This window comes from Phoxinus phoxinus (assembly GCF_949152265.1).
Source record: "Phoxinus phoxinus genome assembly, chromosome: 22".
NCBI lineage: Eukaryota > Metazoa > Chordata > Actinopteri > Cypriniformes > Leuciscidae > Phoxinus > Phoxinus phoxinus.
The window spans coordinates 7631990-7653720 of NC_136897.1; the positions used below are offsets into that span (position 1 = coordinate 7631990).

A 21731-nucleotide genomic window follows, 5' to 3' on the forward strand; every position below is an offset into this window, starting at 1 on the left:
TGGGCCCCTGGGCAATTGCCCAATGGTTAATCCGGCCCTGTTATGTGGCGTTTTGAATGAACTTCTGATAATAAAATATTATCTGATAATGATAATTTTTTATTTTTCATTCGCTTTTAAGAAGACATGTTGAAATCCTTCGTTTGGTGTCATAATATGATGCCCATATATAGTTGTCAGTCGGATTTAATGGGCGGGATTTATGGTAATTGAGAATGAGCGTGAACGCGCGTCCCATTTACGACAGATTGGAATTCATAACACACACACACACGTTTCACTATCACATCTGACGTTTACGAAGTATTTGTGAATCAGGAGAAGAATTTTCGGGAAGGTCTCTTTACGCGCAGATCACTCACATATTTACTCGTATATTTACGAATGTTTCATGAATGAGGCCCATTGTGTGCATTATTTTCCCATATCACCAGAGGGCAGCGTTTTTTTTAACAACGTTACACATTACACACTGGCAATAGGGGTAAATTAAGTTGAAGCACCCTTTTGATTTGATTATTGCTAGTCATCGAGGCTCTTTTGGTCTGGGTCTGTACCTTCTCGTCATTTTCTTCAATACAATTAGATTAGTTGTTGCTCAGAAAGGATTTATGGTGTGGAAGTATTATAGGAATGGTAATGTAGGTTGTCACATGATACATGTCTACAGGGCCTACGCCAGTGCTGGAAATGTAGCTTTTCTTCTTATATCTGGCTGCTAATTGAAATGATGTTAAAAGCTTTTACAGCATTTGCTTGGTTAGGGTCACGATGTCATCAGAAACGCACTGGGACAGAATCCAGCTTTATCTGAAGGGGGATGGGGCCATCACAGTGTCTCACGACGGTAGCAGATGGCTTGACGGTACAAAACAAATGGTCCAGCCGGACTTCTCCACGACAGAAGCAATGTCCACCTGTTCTCCAAAGCACAAATCATCAGTTTCTCTTTCCCAACAGAAAATATAGACCATGATAACAGCAAAGTGAGAAAAGGGATAAATATCTAAATATAAATGTTCACAGGTCTCTTTAGAAGAGTGTCTGTGACTAGCTTTCACCACATATTGTATTTATTGTTGGACTGTCTGAATCGAATACTGGGCAGAATAAAATAACGTGTTTCTACGGTGATGGCCTTGAACAAAACATTTTCAGGTGGGGTATGACTGGAAAAGTCCTTGTTACGTCCTGACATAATTCAGGAGGCTTGTCGGTGACCTAAAGCAGGGTTACAATCTAGACGTTTACATTTTCTGAATAATCTGGGACTACCACAATGCTAAGGTAATGTGGATGGTTTCTATAGGGGTGTGGGTATGTGTTTGTTGCTTAAAAGAGCCCACTCCCCAGTTCCTAGATATGGCACTGTTCTTGTTCACACTATGAATATTCGACATGGAAATTTGGTTTGGTTCTTTAAAAGCAGAAATACCGCGGTTAACCCACAACTTTCTGCTTCTGACATCCAGATTTCACAGAAAAGAAAGGAAGTCAAAGAGTACATGTTTTCATTTAGCTGAAGATTTTTGTATTCACTGTGGTGTTTATTAAACAACACCAAATACAGAAATACAGAGACAAGAGAACCGGTTTTGGGATTCTTACTCTGCTTATCACGTTGCAAAATTGTCTATTTATGAGACCAACAAGTTGTAGTTTTATATAGCAGCAGCGCTCTGGGCATGTGGCCAGCTTTATTCGCAGCGTGATAAAAAGAGATTTGAACACCTCTCTTTTGCATTAATGGCATGCAAATGTTTGTGTCGGCCTGAACATATTGCATTAATAAACAAACTCAAATTGAAATGTTTAGCCCACCAAATAGCTATGTCTTATGTCTATAGGATTTATCAGTTTATATAAGTTATCGTCCACCAGGCAAAGATCATCTGATTTCTTATAAATGTGAGCAGTTTCCTAATAGTCAAGGAAGTGAGAATGCTCTAGCTTTGTGTGGCACAATAATATTGCTCCACACACAAATGATTCCAAAAGATTTTGACGTTAGCATGTTGCTAAGCTAACAACATAATCCAATAAACAAAAAAGAAGCACACCTATAGTACGTATTGGGCAGTTTACATTTTAATAATAATTTCAAAACTTTAATATTTAAAAAAAAAAAAATGAAATGCACACATATATTTATAGTTTACATTTCTGTTTTACATTTCCGCTATCTTGGATTAACTTTTCATTGAGGTTTTTGAAATACAGTGCAATGCTTCCTTCAAATTTCAAGAAATAAATGGTACTTTAGAAGGCACGAGGTTATAGCCAACATTTACATCTGAAGCATGACTATAATGCCTTAAGACATTCCCAACCCTGTTTCTGCAGGCACACCAATAGTAGCCTAGGCTACACATTTTCAAACTCTTCCTAACCAAACGCACCTGATTCAACTCAAAACCAGAAATAGATGGTTCAGATAAGGGAGACATCTAGAATGTCAACGGTTGGTGTGCCTCCAGGAACAAGGTAGGGAAACATTGCCTTAAAATGGTTTATGTAGGCAGCTCTACAATACTGAGCAAGGCTGGAGTCAGTGAAGGTCTCCGTGAGCCCCATCTGCTGGTGATATTCAGTGAGAACAGCTGTGTTTATGCATATGAGAGTTGTATTTGCTGTAAAATCATAGTGTGACAGTTAATGGTGTACAGATGGCGGTATGGATGGTGTTGAACACCAGCTGTTATGAATCTGATGGTGAAGATGATTATAATGAGGACGGAGGTCAAGATAATCTCTGCAGTTCACCATCTCGCTATTCCATCAAAAACACAGCTTTTACTGTTATGTGACACCACTGACGGGTTACTGAAACCAGGTTGACTTTTGTTTATTTATTAATTGAAAAGATGCTGTTTGTGCTGACAAATGAACGGTTGTCATTTATATGTATGAATAATCTCTTTTCAACTACACTGGCCTTATGTTTTATGTTACAAACATTTTAATTAATACAGAAGTAATTTGAAAGTATTAGGTAACTATATATCTTTCACTCAGTTCAGCAATCACTAATGTTTATCTCTTTCGGGACAACAAGTGGTTGGGCTAGTTAATAATAAATACAGTATATTTGCTCTGACAGACTCTCCCACAATGCACTGCAGTTTAAACAAACATTGTGTCACACATAACAGTAATCTCTTATCTTAAAGTACTAAAATCCATGGTTATTAAACATATTTAAGAATGACAATATTAGATATTTCTGAATACAGTGAAGAGTTATAATTGTATGTACAAATAGTTTTAAAATAATGTTCCCTTTCAAGGGAACTAGCGCTGCGTTATACGTTTTACAACCCCATGGGAACGCCTCAGCGTGATTGCATCCTGAAGCACATGTGAAACCAGTCCAATGGTGTGAGGGAACATCATAGGCGACAAGGAAGGTATAAAGCACCCCTGAACCAAACAATCTCAGCTTCTGTCTTCAGCAAGCGATTTGTGTCAGTCTGTCAATGTTATTTGGTGTTATCTGTGATTATATACCATATATATATATATTTAGACCCAGTTACCCAGTTAACGGCCCAGTTGGTACAGTGTTGTAGTTTCTACAAGAACGGTTCTCTGCAGGGTTATCCCCTTCTACAGATTGGTTGATACGGCTTGGGATTTGGCCTTAGTACTGGAGGGCCATTCGGCTGCTCCCTTTGAGCCTATCGAGGAGGTTTTAGTTTTAGAAAAGTTTCTGACCTTGAAGGCTTTATTTCTGTTGGGCATGACATCTATCCAAAGAATTGGAGATTTACAAGCCCTTTGGGTTTCCCCTTCGTGTTTGGAATTCGCATCTGGCATAGTGATGGCTTTTCTTCAACCTAGGGTTATGTTCCTAAGGTCCCCACTAATGTGGCCAGATCTGTAGTGTTCTTCTGTCCTCCACCCCTTCCTACGTCAGACCAGGAAAAATTAAATATGCTTTGCCCAGTGAGGGCACTTGATGCTTACGTTAACAGAGCTGCCATGTGGCGTAAGTCTGACCGACTTTTTGTATGCTTTGGGTCACCCAAAAAGGGGTACCCAGCATCTAACGAAGCAAGTGGGTAGTTGATGCTATCTCTCTTGCTTATGAATCGGCCGGTCAGCCTTCTCTTTTGCCCATTCTACTAGGATTATGGCCTTGCTTTCTGGGGCTTCTCTGAGCTGTATGTGCTGGTCCTCTCCGCACACATTTGTCAGGTTTCATGGACTTGACCTGGGCTCCACACTAGGGTCCCAGGTTCTTCAGTCTTAGTTGTGCTCTTACAAAGGATTCACTCTAGACAGGCACTGGTCAGCATGGCATAGTGGGTATTTTTTTTTCCATAGTGTCATAAAACTTACGATGCAGTGCAAGTTCCCTTAAAAGGTTACAAGGTTTCAAGGTTAACCTCGGTTCCCTGAAACGGAACGAGGCGCTGTGTCGCCCCGCCATACTTCCGGCGCACACGTTACCGACTTCAGCTATCAGAAGCTGACATTGTTTTGTTCAGGGATGTTTTATACCTTTCTAGTCCTGACGTCTCCCGCCTATGATGCTCCATCACACCATTGGACTGATTTCACGTGTGCTTCAGGACGCAATCATGCAGAGGCTTTCCCATAGAGTCTTAAAATGTACAAAGCAGCACCTCATTCCCTCTTCAGGGAACCGAGGTCACAGTCGTAACCACGGTACTTTTGACAAAGACTCCCACCAGTGTCAAATTATGTATAGGCTACATATCAAATTATTAAATCAAGTTAGGGTTAAAAATAAGAATATAGGTTTACTAAACTACTTATCTATGCTTAATCATTCAGCGCATCTTATACAACGTGTCATGTGAGGGGAATCTGTCAGAGAATTGTGAATGTGTGAAAATGTAATGACTGAGCAATCGAGATGGAAAATTGCAATGTGTATGGAAGAGGGTAAAATGTTATAATTCATCTAATTTATGCTTGAGTTACAGTACTTGGAAGTTTTGCACTCAAGATCGACAATTTCTTTCTCCTTACACTTTCCCAATCTGTCCCCTTTCTGCAGGTTATTCATTTATTTACCAAAGAGAAAAAAACAGGGTTTTTTACCGTTCTAGAAAAATTTGCTTTTACCATATACTGTATATACAGAAAGATTTTTACTCATTTGTCTAAGTATTGCAATCATTTTTAATGCATGCTTTGCTAAAGATTGTTTAACAGTGTTATTAAATTATTGATGTTCAAGATTAACTTTAAGGGAGAGTTAGATGAGCATGCACAATTAAATGTTCAATATTGGCTGATAAAAAAGAAAAACTCTCATAATTGATAATAATCCAGAGCTTCAATATCCCAAAACTTTCTTGTTCAGTGTTAAACTTTATACTTTAACACCATCTAAATCATATTGGAGAGGGCACTTTACTTGGTCCACTGGCAGTGTTTGGTTTTATCAGAGCACCTGGCCTTTCCTCTGCATAGACTGTCTCTGTTACAGGTACAATGTTTTTTTTATGCTGATGGTCACATTATTGTTTGTCTTGATATGCATCATCCTCCTCAGGAGATCACGCGGAGTCCTCCAGACTAAAGAGTTGGACGTTTTCTTCAGGTTAACCAGGGTTTAAATGATAAAATATGGCAGAAAACACAGTTCTGAAGAGAGCAGCCGCGTGTAGGCTTTGAAAGGAGGCTTTTGTTGGTTTCAGGTTTAGATCTTCTCTGCCTCAGGTGCTGTGTCTTGCACCCTATTACTCCTGGACAGGGCATTTCTCTGAGGCTTTTTTGAAAGACACAATAACAATCTCTTTCTTCTAGGGTTTGTTTGTTCTGCTTCATTCTTTGTTTTTTTCCGTCTCTTTTACTGGGATTCATATGTGAGACATCCTCTAAAAATAAATTCTGATTAATTTCTTTAAGCAGTACATGCATGGAAATAGTCAGCCACCAGACCTGACTTTCATGTAAAAAGTTCCATTGCCACAATCTACCAAAAGAGAGTGCATAGATTCTGGATTCTGACGTCAGACTATTTTCTATTTAGATCTATGTTGTTCATTCTTAACTGTCGTTAGAAGGATTCTAAAAATATATATTTTTCTTCTTCTTAAAACTGAACTAATTTTAATGACTTTGATCACCGGACCATCCAACCAGGGTGTTTCCCCGCCTACAGCCCGAGACGCTACAGGCTCCAGCGTTCCCGTGAACCTACATAGGACAAACCGCATGAAAAATAAATGGACGGATGCATGGATGGATGGATAGATGGTTCACCACAAGATAAAATAAATGCTGTTATCATTTAGCTTGCTATTACTTCATTACAAACCCTTCAAAATAATCTGTACGTTCCAGTCTCTATGAGAAAGAGGAAATCTAAAAATTCCAGATCAGAAAAGTGGGCAGATTTAGGCCTGACTCTTAGATGGCTCTAATCCAGGCAATGGAGTCATGTTCCTACAGGAAACACTGCATGCTTGGTGACACACACTGTGGCGATAACAAAACTGATTGCCAGATCAGACATACTGTATAAGGAACTGATTGAACAGGTTATTGAACCAAACTGAAAGTAGTGATGAAACTCAGTACTCGACAGAAGTTCCTATTGGAGACACTACTGGCAGATCTGACAACTATTTGAATGCTGTTCTAATCTGGACTATAGTTTTGATCGGACACATTACTGGACTGAATTTGTGACTGATCGGACACAATTTTTAACTGACTTCTGATCGTATATGGCACTGGACAAACATTGTAGCAAAATTAATGATTGGACACAGTACTGATTGAAGTCCTGATCAGACACGCTACCGAACTTAAGTTCTGATTGGACGCTTTGCAAGGCTGAAGTTCCAAAAGTTTAGATCAGGTCATTATCTCGCTTAATGGAAGAAATGAGTGTGCAATGAAAAGGAAGTATGCAGACAATAGCATAGGCATGTCAGAACAGCACCCGCTGCATGAGTGTGTTGTTATCACTTCATGCTGTGTGTATGTTTGCGTCTTACTCTGATGATGTTGGCGGGCAAACAGGAGCCACCCATCGCAGACAATTCACAATACACATGTATATGAAATGCAGCAGCGTGTGACCGCACACCACCCTCCAGGCTCAGTGTACTGCACCTCCCCCTCTCTCTCTCTCTCTTTCTTTTCTCTTCTTCTGCTCCTTCCCGCCCATCTAACATTTAGCCAAAGAAACACTCATATGGAAACTTAGCGGGACCTTGAACCTCTAAACTGTGTCCCTAGGGAGTCCCTTAAGTTAAATAAAGAGTTTTATGATTGAATTATGAAAGCAAGTTTTTGATTAACCTTATTTGGCATGTTTCAGAAGATATTTATCAGCTTTGGATGATGATCTACATGAGCTAGTCATCACATTCTTGTTCAGCAGACCCTGAGGATGAGGTTCTGTAAATGGAGACAAGACGTCCTGGACTAAGGTGTCCGATTTTTTGCTTAGGCTCTTTCGATCTTTACTTTTCTGAACATGGTTTTACCTGTCTGCTCATTCAGTTGAGCTTTAAAATAGACTGAAACTCTAAGGATGTTTCTTTTTACTAAGTGCTGGTAAAAGACCAAGACTTAAAGTTGTTTCCGCAGCTTTTTGACATGACGCACAGGGATCCTCGAATCCTCAGGAGGAATTCACTCTTTAATTGTGGCTCAACTCGGAGACGACACTCTTGCATTGGGTATGTTTGGACATCTACTGTACATTACGTCAGTTACATAGGATCTGCTTTGTCAAAGTTTATTTTGATGGCTGAAGTCAGATCAGGCAGATCAACTGCAGTATGAATGGAATAACTAAGAGTCGTTTGCCGCTGCAGGGCTGAAAAAACTGAGTTCAGATTTATTACTTTGGCACACTCACATGCGATGGAAAGTCTCAACAGCCCAAGCAGCTGTATAGACTTTCCGCCTTGGATGTCTCATGTCTGTTTTGAAGAAACATGTTTAAAATGTTAACGTTTCTAAGTTTAAAGTAGTTCAACTACTGTTAACCTACTAATAAAAAGCAGCTAACAGGTATACATAACATAAATATATTATCAGGCACATGATTAATGAGGATATCAATTTAATAATACAAGTATATATCCGAATGAACTGATTAACTAAAATTAATCGGACTACCACAGAGGCATTTGATTATTACCTCAGTTCACTTGGTTTTAATCATGTATGTGCAATATAATATGACAAAAAATATTCATTATATTGAAATATTTCTGAAAAGGCTACACTACTTTGAAGCTACTGAGACACTTTCAGTTCAGTTAGTAGCATCACTACTTTGAGCTGCAGTTCATCCCCAAAATTGGTTAGCCTACTTGATATTATTTGCACATACGTGAGTATCGTATATCTCTATAAATATTTGTCTGTTTAGGTTTGGTGCATGCAATGCAAAACAAATGCAAATTTGGGCTTTGTGGTCCACATGTGCTGGAAACATGTAAACAAATGAATGAACATTAACAGCATTAATATTTGGCTGTCTTTACTCATCACATTAACACCCTTTACACGGGACTACTCACATTTGTAATGCACTGAATGCTTTAAGATATGTGACTTTGGCCAGTTATTGCTTAAACTACAGCAGATTGCTAATCTATTTTTAGGTGGAGGGATTCTAAACTCCTCTGTGAACTTAAATTTCTTCCAGATGTGTAGACGTCACAATGCATGTGCCTGTGTTTGTGGATGCCATGTTTTAATAACCACGTGCTATCACTACCTGACCACACTTGTGTCACTCCAGTGTTTGTGTATTGTCTTCCCATACAACTCCATTCCATGTTTTTCATTCGTTTCATTTATTGGTTTTCAATTGTGAAAGTACTGTAGGAGAGGACAACCATTTATAATTAATCCTCAACTTTAGAACTGCACCACACTGTGCACCACACGCAATGCAGCGCCAGGCACAACGCAAGCGTTTTCTGCTAGTTTCAGCCTGACGCAGTTATCATTTTCACGTCCTGCGCCACGTTGTTTAAATATCAAATGCATTTGCGCCCATGCATTAGTGCGCTGGTCTAAAAACTAAGTGTTCAGGCACATTGTTGGCGCGTTGCTATTTTGAGGCAACTGAAAAAAAACCTGGTCTAAAGTCAATGGTGCATTATTTTTATTATTATTTAAAGGGCACATTAGTAATATGAGCTTATAGGCGAGTGCAAAGCGCACGTACACTTATACACAAAAACAAATGCCAAATATTACAAATAAAAGGATTACAATGTAAACGATTATTATTGTGTACATAAAGATATGGTGGAATCCGGCTTGTCCCGTAGATGGTCTGCTTGCGTGTTTTAACCTCGTGCACGAGCATGGCGCGAGCGCAACTGGCTTTTAAAGGGAATGGAAGATGAGACTCTGATTGGTTTATTGCACGTTACGCACAAAACACACCCATTACTCATTAAGATAATAGGGACAACCCTTTTAGACCATGCGTTAGACCATTAGATCGTTAAAATAGGGCACTTAGTATTTGCTGCTATATTGATATTTATTGAAAGTGGGTCATATAATGTAGTCGAAATGTAACACAAATTTCGAATTTGGTGCCTTCTTGACCGAGGAAAGACAGAAAGTAACTTTAGGGCGCATTTGTATGGAAAACAACAACTCCCACAATGCACCAAATTAAACAGCTCCGCAAGCCACTCCCACTAATCCAGAACACCGCGAGACTAGGATGGTTCACAACACAAACGTCCGTGTCCTCGTCTGATTCAGAGATTTGGTCCAGGAGAAATTGGCATCGTTTAAATTCTTTGCAGCAGACGGAGTCTATCTCTGTGTCCGTATGCGCACAGGAGCCAGACAGGCAGGTCTCCTGTTTCTCCATCAGCCTCAGCTGCTCTTCGTTATATTGCGGCTCGTAAAGGTAGCCACGAACATCTGAGTCATTAATCCTCTTCTTCCATATCATATTGAGTACCTTCACTTAACTTCGTAACTTCACATCTGGCTTCACAGCGCCTGTTAGCTTAGCTTCCAAACAAGATAGCGGATATTGCTTTTAGTTTCTGCAAGTGAAGTCCCACCCACTGATCTGTAATAGGATTTGTCGCAAAATGACGATTGTTACATCATTATAAGCAGGAATTGCAACACTGGAATCCATATTTCTCCCGTCTCAGGGGATAATGAGGGAATAATGCACGAGCATTCAAAAATATGACTGGGTTTCTAACGATACAAAGCTTACTGCAAATGGGTGAAGTGTCCCTTTAAGCGATTAGTCGACTAATCGCGTGTTTATATTAATAAGCCATAAATCATACTAACAAGCCTTTAATTGGCAATATATTACATATTCTAATCTGCGCTCAAACGCACGCGTAAAGCTTGCCACAGCGCACAGGCAAATTATTATGAGCATGTCGTGAAAAAACAGTAGGAGACTGTCTAAAGATTTTAATAATTTACTGATAATGTTTTCTGTGTTTATGGCTGCAGAGATTAAGTCACGATGCAGACTCATCATCTCTGCAGTAGTGGACGCGCCTAGCTGCCTATATGCATGTTTCATACGGAGTACATAATCTCTGAATATTTTTTTTCCATTTTAACATGAAAACACGTTCATGTAACATTAGAGCGAGAGGATTTGTAAAGTTGCTACTACTTACATGTTTCAAGTGATGAGACATATTTGAGGTTGATGGATGATAAGCTAATGTTTGGATTTCCAGAAGCAAAAAAAACACTATACGCCACTTCCCTTTGTCAGCATAATCCTCAAACTCCACAAAAACCAGTCATAAGACGCAAATTGAATTGTATGATTTCAAGATGAATGACAGTGTGCGAATGAGCCGCCTTTCAATTGCTGAGTTATAACGTTTTGTCCATTGTTACGGTGGCAACCAGGGGCAATGATGACAGAATTTTGCGAGTAGCAAGTAAACACAACAGTGTTCCTTCTGCTGCTGTAAAACTCTGAAAGAAATGGACTCACTTGCATCCCTACTCCCCATACTGTATGGATCAGTTTTTTCATTGTTACATTTTGAATTCTGCTTTCATCACCTTCAATGTTTCCAGTGATTTTGGAATGCTTTAGTGATTTTGCAACTGTTTACTTTGTCTTGTTGTCCAAATAGGTGGACTTGGAAGTTTTTTGCCAAAAAAGCACACGTGGACTTAGCTGGTTTTGCCGCAAAAGACAATTAAATGAGTTACATATCAATTAATTTACTAAAGTGACTTTTTGAAAATAAGGCATTTCAATAACTGACTAACCTTTTCATTGCCATTAAAGTGAAATTACTGAACCAAAACAGGAGCATGATAAGAAAAAAAAAGCCAATTTAAAAGAAAAGTTCATGCCTTATATCAAATTTTATAATTTGATAAAAGTTTTTAAAAAGTTGTACTAATGAAGTTTGTACTAGTTGTACTAACTACAATAATGCATTATTGAATGTGCTTATACGCTTTAATTCTAGACTGTAATTTACACAGTTGGCTGCAGAATTTATCGAATGCACTTTACAATATATGTAGTTTTATTAACAAAGTTCGGGAGGAGGAAGGAACACATTCAAAATGATCTATCCAATCAGCACGAGAGGAGGCCTATATACATAGCCGACTCGCCGATGTTCCTCGACAGTTTTCTGAATTTGGTCCCGTCCATTTGTCACAATGTTCAAGATTTAACTCTTTCCGTCTGATGACGAGTCCCTCTTTTCCCTGGATCCTCCACTTAATTTCATCGGCCCAAGGAGCACTTCACCTGACACCACAACCGAGCCTCCAGCATCATCACGCGGATGTCAGCTAATCCGTTCTGCTCCCCGTACCTCAAGACGTAGAGGCCTCACCTCCAACAGTGAGACACCCACCATCCTCTTCAGCGTCCTCTTGTACCTCTGCCTATCCAACAATATCTGCAATAGAGAAATGGACAGTGTTAGGTTTGAAGCAGGTGTTAATCAGCTTAAATGTCCATTTCTTGAGGGGAATGAACAAGTTTTATCACCTGTATGTCTTCTTACAATCAATGAATCCTTCTCGTAAACCCACTCCAACCGCCAAGGCGCTAATAAAGCGGCCAAGACCCTTACAAGACTGGGCCCTCTTCGAGCGTTGGGCCGTGGCAGTAGGCCTTCAGCAAGTCTGGCTCGGCAGAGCTTACATGTCTGAAGCTGTGAGTATCGAACTCCTGTCCGATGACGCGAGAGCCCTCCCGGTCCAGCAACCCACCCCTGCTCACAAATGCTGCACCAACTTTTTTGGCTGTTGTCTGTACCATTTCCTGGCTGCTGTCCCACGTCTGTTTTGCATTTTTTTCAGGAGAGTATTCTAGGTTCGGGCCAAGATTTTCATCATGTTCCTTTCAACATCTGACATGTTTATGTTTTACATGGCATAATTAAGTGACTTTGTTCTGCCAGTCAGAGATCTTGCCATGTGAGACTAGTGTTTGAGAAAACTGTTTGTTTTGGTTCTACTAGTGTTGCAGAAAGTACATACTGCTCCATAAGTACATAAATAGTTTTATTGTTTAAAGTCTGCGTGAACCGGAAGTTGCAAACAACTCATCAGAAAAGGAACGCCATTCCAGACCGGAAGTAACTTTTCAGACTTTGATTAAAGATTAGCACGGCAAACTATTTTTTTTCTTTGTATTAACTTGCACGGATTAATTGTTCACCACAAGTAATATGCACTAACAAAGTAAATAGGGTCGATTCTGATTTCATGTCGACTTTAAAAAAAGGTGTATGTTGCTTTGGATAAAGAGTGTAGGCTATGATGTGAAGGTGCTGTAACAATTTTAGGTCATATTATTATATATAATGATCTAAAACAAATTCAGGTAAGCTTTAGGTAAACCAAACAAACGTTTAGAGACTACAATGCTTATTTCTTGGTAGAAATTGAGTCATAATTTGGAAAAAAAAGGACGACTACTAGGTCATTGGGGTCAAGAAAAAAAAAAGTATCTAGAAATGATAGTCCATCAGCAAAGATGGCAGAATTTAAATCAAGTGTGCCAGCTGAGCAGTTACCATCAAGATGAATGGGAATGCTAACGGTTAGCTCTAACTTGTCACAGAAAGAGTGTGATACCACATATTTCTGTGGTATTGGTGTTGAAGTAGGGATATTTCATGAATGATATTCAAAGACTCCTGTGGAACTCTTGTTTTTCTTTTCATCCTGATTCACTCTCCACACAAACCTTTTTGTCCAGTTGCTAACATAACCGTGAATATGTCTTTCCTGATCATGCTCTGTGTGTAGGTTTCTTTTGTGGAAATAACTTTCCTAGCCGTTTTCAGTTTGTGGCTGCCCCCATCTGGCTGAAAGGGGAATTTTTGCTTTGTGTGAACTGCCAGGACTTGATGATTTGTTTTGAGAGTTTCGGCCACCATTAGTCCATAAAAAAATAGCATGCAAACACACACATACTTGCAGAAACAGCACTTGTTTTGGATATATATTGCATGTGGAAACGTTTGTAGGTGTGTGAGAGGGAGAGGGAGAGGGAGAGGGAGAGGGAGAGAGGGAGATACTGAATAAGATCAGTAGTCTCACCAGAGGTTTATTTTGGCTTCATCAAAAGAGAGTTTTGTTTAATTTGAGAAAAATAAGCTCAGAAGAAGTATGCAGAATACATCACTGATTGTGCTCTGGACTTGAATGTTATTTGAAATCATGGGAGGAGAGGTGAGCTATTTTTAAAAAATAAACAAATGGACTTTGTTGTGTTCATAAGTGTTATAGACCTCCTTAATGTGTATGAGATCTGAAGTGAACGAGTACAAACAAGATGGATGAAGTTCGCTACTCCCGTCTTGTGTGCTTTATTGCTGCTATTCTAACTCCTGACAGACACCACAGACAACTATTTTCTCATGGCAATAAATTGTTAAAGAATTTTAATTTAAAAAAGCAATAAATTGTGTGTATAAGTAATCATTGTGTATTCACACCAAGAGTGATAAAGATAACCTTACTGACAACTATAATCCACAACAATGCATGATAACGTTCTGTTTATTATGAGCATGTGCTTAAGTTATGTCATCTGCCGCTTTAAATGCTTGAGTTCTTTGAAACACGATGGATTCTGATTGGATGTCAATGTTGTAATCATTCATCAACTGAAAAAAAAAAAGTTCTCTGAAAGTGATTCCAACAATGTTGTTCCTCTGTGTTGTTATTGTTATAGTTGTGGTGTGGACCTCCCTAATCTCATAAAATTAGGATGATTATTAAAACTTTATACTTATCATTATCATCATAATTATTGTCCTTGGTATGAAATGGCCTTACAGGGATACCAAAAAAAAAAAAAAAAATACCCCATGATTTACTCACACTTAAGCCATAGGTGTATATGCAATTCCTCTTTCAGACGAATACAATCTGAGTTTATATAACTAGCTTCCGGCAGACGGCCTACGCAAGTCGACTTGCGCCACAAGAGTAACAATTGACGATATGACGTACGATGTAGGAGTAGCGTAATCTTTGACGCTTCTCGCGGTTCAAACAAACAGGACTGGGCAACAAACTCAAGCTCCTCCGACATTTCTCTATAAAAATTCTCGTTTTAGACTTTTAATTCGTGACTGGTGTTTTGCTTTGCTCTATCTTCTGCGCTTACGCGTTCATCATTGTGTTATGCGTTATGTCAAAGGTTACTCTTTCGCTGTAAATCGATGTGTACGGCTGTCTGCAGGAAGCTAGTTATTTTAGTCGATTAAGTTTTAAATATGGACATTTTTCTCACAAAAACACACACATCGGTCGCACACAGAGATATAAGAACTTGCTGCACACATACAGAAACATTCAGGAGCACAGAAACTTATCAACGCTGCCCCATGACTTTTATTAATAAAACAGCTTTGCTACTAAATTGCTCCATTATATTTTTCAGGAACAAGGGGGTAACATCACTGTTTTTGAAGTGATTAAACTCACAGATTCATTGCTAGTATAGAGACCCTTCCGGTCAAATATTGCAATGCACACATCAACAACAGCCTTAATTTGTCAGTGCTGGCAAATGACCATGGAATAACAAGGGTTAATCCACGGCTAGCTGTGCATTAAATTATAATGTTTTTTTGCCCCCACGTCATGCATTAATATCGTTTTTGCATACCTGGCCATGGATTTCCCCTTACTTATAAAACAGTATGCAATAATAATATATTTATTAAAGTCATAAATGGATGCTGCCTTTTTGGGACATTACTTGTCTCTGTCCCAAAACCCATCCCCTACACCCACCACTAAACCTACTCATTATATACTTTATTTGCACTTTATTATCTTTATTTTTTATTTATACTTTAATTCTCCCTTTGTATTAAAAATAAACGAGCTGATAAGCAATTATCAGGGTGTGTGCAGGCAGAAGAAGACAATGAAGGCAGAGGGCTCCAATACAAAGTGTTTACAAATGGCCAGGATACACACACCAATAACAATGTACATAGACGAGAACGGACAAGGACTGACTGACCAGAGGAAACTAAATACAGACACTGATGAACATAAACCAGGTGACACAGATGAAGATGATTGACAAGACACAGGTGATGATTATGAACTAATGATGGTAGACATGGCAACGGATGAGTGGCGGGAAAACAAAAGACATGTGACTAACAAGACTCAACAGAAACACAAGTTACAGCAATGGGAAAAGGGAGAACAATGTGTTCAGAAAAGACGGATAAAAGCTTGTACTTAACCAAGAATATTCTTAGCTATGCTCGTGTTCCCCTAACACTAACAATCAATTTAAAAAAGTGTATTTGTTATCATTTCAAATTAAAAACCTGATAGACATCTAAGAAAAAAAAAAGAAATTATTTAAATTTACCATGCAGTGCATTTGACAGTACAATAAACACATTTAAAACTGAATAGAAATAATTATGAAAGTATATAAGCATGTAGCTACTTAAGTCCTACTTAAGTGGGTCAAAAAATTACACTAAAGTAATTGCATTTAATATAAATTATTTAATATAAAACTACAGTATATCACACTTCAGCATATTTTCAATAGTAAGTATTCTTTTTAAAAGTATGCTAAAGTGGACTTATTTATCACAAGTAATGTTTTGTTTAAAACATGGCACTTGGTTTGATATTTGAATGTAGTGACATTCCTACCTTTTAAGAATGAGATAATTTACGGGGACATATAAATGCAGTAGCGTTATTGCTCGCTTTAAGGGGAGTCTCCAGTAAAGGGTTAATGTGCAGACAGTCATCTGGTGGTTCCGCCCTCTCCATAGGCTGTGACTCACTGTTCAGCTGCCAGTCCCACAAACACACATAAACACAAATGCACACACACACCCCCATATGAGGCCAGCATGCTGGTGTAAAGCATGTATATCAGAGTTCAGCTGTCTGAGCTGCAGGGAGAGAGAGAGTTTACTTTGGTGCTAAGTGACACTGGAAGTTTGTTTGTTTGTGTAGTATTCTTGCATTTAACAGCAGCATTCAAGACTATAAAACATTTTTTTTTATGAGGATTACAAGGAGTCAATGTGATTTTAAACTGAAGGATGACAACTAGGCTAATACAAGATGTCTGGGCGAACTCTGTCATGTCAGCGTGGCTCCATGTGTTTATCACTCTTCTACGACAGTAACTCAGCGGTGGGAAGCATGTGTTTAAGACTACATAAAAGGAAGAGCTGATTTCTGGAGGGAAACAGCAAAAAGAACCAGCGAGAGACACGGAGGGAAATATGAGTTTGCCAACTGGCTGTGTCTTTCTTCCACCCACTGACCGCACTTTTAAAGTTCGAAACGTCAGTCTTTGCGGCTCTCCGTGTGCTGTCAACTGTCCAATTGACATTGTGCAGAAACGCAGGCGGTAATTGAATTTCATATTCTTTTGCTTCTGTTGTGTCTAGAATCAGTTATGCATGCAAAATTGCTTTGGCTCTTCTAAAAGGTAATGTTCTCCCAGTATTAAAATAATTTCCCCCGACTTTAACTGTAAGCCAATTACGCAGTTTGATTTCCACAAACAGGGAGACACTGAGGCTCTGTGGTGCTATCAAATATTTGTTTGAGCGGTCCGTCTTGTCAACCTATGGCTCAACCAATAGAATATGTCTGGGGTGGGGCTATTTGTTTGCCTGACCAATAGAAGATAGGGGCAGGGGTTGAAGGGGTGGTAGGAGTGTTTGGAAATACCTGTTTGAACCCAATTATTATTTTTGATGGTCAGACAGGTGAAGTAGAAATGTCTGATTGCAGATATCAATAATTCAAGATTTTAAGTACAACGTAATTTGAGAATTTATTCTGAATCGAGGGGAATCAGAAAACCCTTCTGACTGCACGAGAGGAGGAGCTGGGGATGGAGGAGGGTAATTCGCTCCTGAGAAATGCGATAGCTGCTGATAATACTGAAGGAGCTTATATATGTATAGTGATAGGCGTTGCATTCCTATAGGTAAATGTAGATCAGCTGAGAGTCATGCGAGCTTGACTAGCGTGACCTGCCAGAAATTACGCTATGCCTAATTTTGGTCATTTCCAATATTGTCACAGTTTGGGTTTTGTTCCTGTTTCATGTACTGTATGTCATGTGATCCCTTGTTCTAGTCATGTGATCCTGCCATGTGTTCCCTTGCCTGATGTGTTATGTTGTTATTGGTTCATTGTTTCATTGTTCACAGGTATTCCTTGTCTAGTCGTTAATCTTGTGTATTTAAAGGGTTAGTTCACCCAAAATTGAAAATAATGTCATTAATGACTCACCCTCATGTCGTTCTAAGCCCGTAAGACCTCCGTTCATCTTCGGAACACAGTTTAAGATATTTTAGATTTAGTCCGAGAGCTTTCTGTCCGTCCATTGAAACTGTATATACAGTATACTGTCCATGTCCATAAAGGTAATAAAAACATCATCAAAGTAGTCCATGTGACATCAGTGGGTTAGTTAGAAGTTTTTGAAGCATCGAAAATACTTTTTGTTCCAAAAATAACACAAAATAAGACTTTATTCAGCATTGTATTCTCTCCCGGGTCTGTTGTCAATATGCGTTCAGGACTCCGCAGTGACGCTGCTGACGTAAGACGCTGATGACGTGTTATCTGGTGCGCCCGAGCTTCATTTATAGACTATATAAAGTAGACATATTATAGACATATAAAGTCTTATTTTGTACAGATTGTACTAAAATATACAAATTAGATCATACACATTTTATATGAATTAGCTGCAAATTGAGGTAAGAATTGTTTTGAGATTGTTTTGCAAATAAGTATGGTTTGCCTTTGGACAGTTGTTTTGTGTGTGTGTGTGTGTGTGTGTGTGTGTGTGTGTGTGTGTGTGTGTGTGTGTGTGTGTGTGTGTGTGTGTGTGTGTGTGTGTGTGTGTGTGTGTGTGTGTGTGTGTGTGTGTGTGTGTGTGACTCAAATAAGAACTAAACAGTATATATTCTTGAACCACACATGCTGAAAACATTACAGACATGAACTTTCACTGATGTTCATTCAGGAAGTTTGTTTTTGTCATTAGCAGTCCCCGTGAGACTTCTCTCATGACAGTGATGGAGTGAATTTCACAAAAACATGTCCATGTCATATTTCAATCCAAGGTCAAAAAAACTTTAATTTTCTCATAATATACATTGCAACATCACCTTTTTTCCAGGTTACAGGTTTGTGCAGGAAGTAAGACTGGAATTAGTGACGAGCCATTTCAGACAGTTCAGAATTTGTCTTTCTTTTGGGAGACAATAACTAAAAGATGAGCTTAGGGTTTCAATAACAGTAGCCATAGCCTGTGCTGAAGCTAATGCAGATCTAAATATAATATGATGCAGTTTTGTACTGGGACAGGTCTATCTGAAACATGTCTTTTTTCACCACCCAGTCTTTTATCTCAGAGCAAATTTCACATCACTTCAGGGCTGTGCACAGCAACACAGTCTGCCGTGATCGGCCTCTGTTATTGACCTGGAAAGAAGTGAGTGCGTATTTATTTAGTGTGTGCACATGGAATATTTCTGAATCTACAATATAAAGTCTTGTTTCAATTGTAATTTAAAGAGATAGTTCACCCCCCAACAAATGTAATCCCCTACTCATCCTCATCATGTAATTTGAAACATAAATTTAACATAAACATAAAACATAAACTGTCTAAACTGCTGCATAAAACATAAACTGATTTCTAAGGTTTTATATACAGTATAAATATATGTTAAGACTGTCAAGGTTCATGTTTACAATGTGCTTTCAATGTCAGGCAATGTCGCATTGTTTATTCTTCGTGTATTTCTTTGGGTGAGTGGGTTGTCTGGGGTTTCCCCTCTTGGCCAATATGAACAGTGCAAAAAATGATAACAGCTTCAGTTCTGATTGGTCAATGGCTATTATTTATAGTTAATTAATTATCAAATGTAGAGAATTGTAATATTGTATTTGCATGGTATGTTTTACATAATATAGCCTACACTGTTAATAATGGGGATGGTTTTACAGAGGGGATGAGTTTTGTAATTTTTTATAACAAGGACTTTATAGTTTTGTAAAAAAATGTCATACTTCCACATCCCCCCTCAAATGGAGTCCTGGCTATGTGGGGACTCAGTTTTTTTTGTCATTTGGCCAAAATCTCATGTTTTAAAATATGAAGTGCTACGACAGGCAATTTCACAAAACCGTATTGGCTATGACCCTACGACAAATGCTAGACTGAGATACTCTTCTCCTCTCCTCAAATACGTAAAACATTAGCCTTTATATATAGTCTAGTGTTTCTTGAGTAAGAAAACGGTTTTACTTATTCAAACAACCTGTTCTTTATTTACTCTTGCACTGCAAACAAGCAGAGACGGTCCGAAATGTGTGCGGCACTCTTTACCCAATTGAGACGAGGTGGAGTTATGAGACTTTATTGACAGTTTGATGATCCAGTGGTTCCCACAGACGGACGTAAAGGTTGACCAACAATGAATTGTGAAAAAATAATAATAATATGGAGATAGAATGTTTTTTTCACCAGACAGCGACAGAACTTGTGATTTTAATGTTCTTTTTTTGTGTTCATTTAGTAAAAAGCTGTAAGTGGTAAATGTCTTGATTATTATTTGTATTATTATTATTAACTAGTATTGCTGATTTTGCAGTAAACTTGTATGTGCTTTGTAACAATAGGTGTTCTATCCAGATCATATCTTTTTTTCATAAGGGCCAAAAAAAAATATATATATTTTTTTTAATAGTAAATGCACAGAAAAAAAGAAAAAAAGAGAGAAGACATCTATATTCTGAATATTGTCCGAAAAATAAATAAAAAAATAAATAAAATTGTGATATAAATGTTTAGCCACATAACCCAGCATGTCTCTATTATACTCTAAAAAGAGTAGATCAGCAGTTAACTTAATGTAAACTATCTACTGTATCGATCTAATGTCAGGACCATTATCATTAAATACGATTGAGAATTAGCATACAGTTTGGATTGGCGGTATGGTTCTGTTCTGGGCAATAACTCCCTGGGCATCCATGAAGCCTAGCATGGATAAGAGCAGGGAGAGCAGCGATAACCAAAAACATGATAAGATAAACAGTCAAGTAAGATAAACAGGACAACTGACTGGAGGGTTTTTTTTTTTTTTTTGGGAGGGGGGTGGGGGATTATACCTAATTTGAGCAGGAAGTGGCATCAGCCATGCTTGAATTACTCATTTATTGAAACATTTTGATTTAAACCACATCTGCACCTCTAATCAGGGTCCATCCCTCTCTGCAAAGCTGTTCTTGCCCATCATGCATTGAGTCTGTATATGACTGGCCACTGTGCACTTTAATTGCCTCTGCTCAGTAACTGATGTGTCCTGTCGTGTCACGATCGAAGCAATGTTCCAAATTAAGACCGATTCCTAATCGGACCCAGCAGAGAGACTACAGAGCTCAGGAATACAGCTGGTGTGCAGGTGAACAAGGGCTCTAGTGCATTGTGGGAGAAGAACTGTCCTCTATTACTGCAGACCTCTCATCGTGCTCTTCACATCAAGAGCTTATTGATCCCACCATTCCACATCCCCGCTCATAACATGAGCACCTGGACGGATTGGTCAAATCCGTCTCCATGTTTGCCTGTTCAGAGCCACCAGGGTCAACAGAACAATGGTGACTTTCAGAGCGTCACAACTGGTGCAGTTTAGTTCATTCTAAGTTGCTACATTTTTAAATGTGTGGAGTTTACAATGTACTTTAGTAAGGGTTAGTAAATTAATTTAGATTTGCAATATTTTACTAATATCACACCGACACAGTCCCGACGCCAGGACACAAGACTTGGGGAGGCTTTTATAATTCTCAGGGGGGCTTGAGATTGCTTTCTGGTTTAAAATCTGTTCCGTGGGTTTAGATCATCGCCAACAGCAATTCCTTCAGGTTAAAAAAACAAATATTAAGCAGCACAACTGTTTTCAACATTAATAATAAATCAGCATATTAGAATGATTTCTGAAGGATCATGTGACACTGAAGACTGGAGTAATGGCTGATGAAAATTCAGCTGTGCATTACAAAAATAAATAATATTTTAAAGTAGCCTATATTCAAATACATTTTTTTATATATTTTAAATAAATTTTTTATCAAATGAAAGCAGGCTTGATGAGCAAAAAATACTTATTTCAAAAACATTAAAAACAGTAATGTTTCCAAACTTTTAGATAACTGTATAAAGAAGTGCAGTCCCATATCCT

The 21731-nt window shown here is 38.5% G+C and overlaps 1 protein-coding gene across 3 annotated transcripts in view; it reads left to right on the top strand.

The window, feature by feature from the left end:
• The window catches only part of pde4cb (phosphodiesterase 4C, cAMP-specific b), a 69433-nt gene that overhangs the window by 21628 nt on the left and 26074 nt on the right, over window positions 1–21731 (top strand). The window contains exon 1 of one of the 3 annotated variants that reach the window (XM_079598079.1): window positions 7449–7670. The exons of 1 other annotated variant lie outside the window; for it this stretch is intronic. In XM_079598079.1, coding sequence (XP_079454205.1) covers window positions 7588–7670 — 83 coding nt within the window. In that variant the 5' untranslated portion in view covers window positions 7449–7587. Of the gene's footprint in view, window positions 1–7448; window positions 7671–16633; window positions 16865–21731 lie in introns of those variants that run through there. One more of the 3 variants, XM_079598078.1, reaches the window with a different exon arrangement.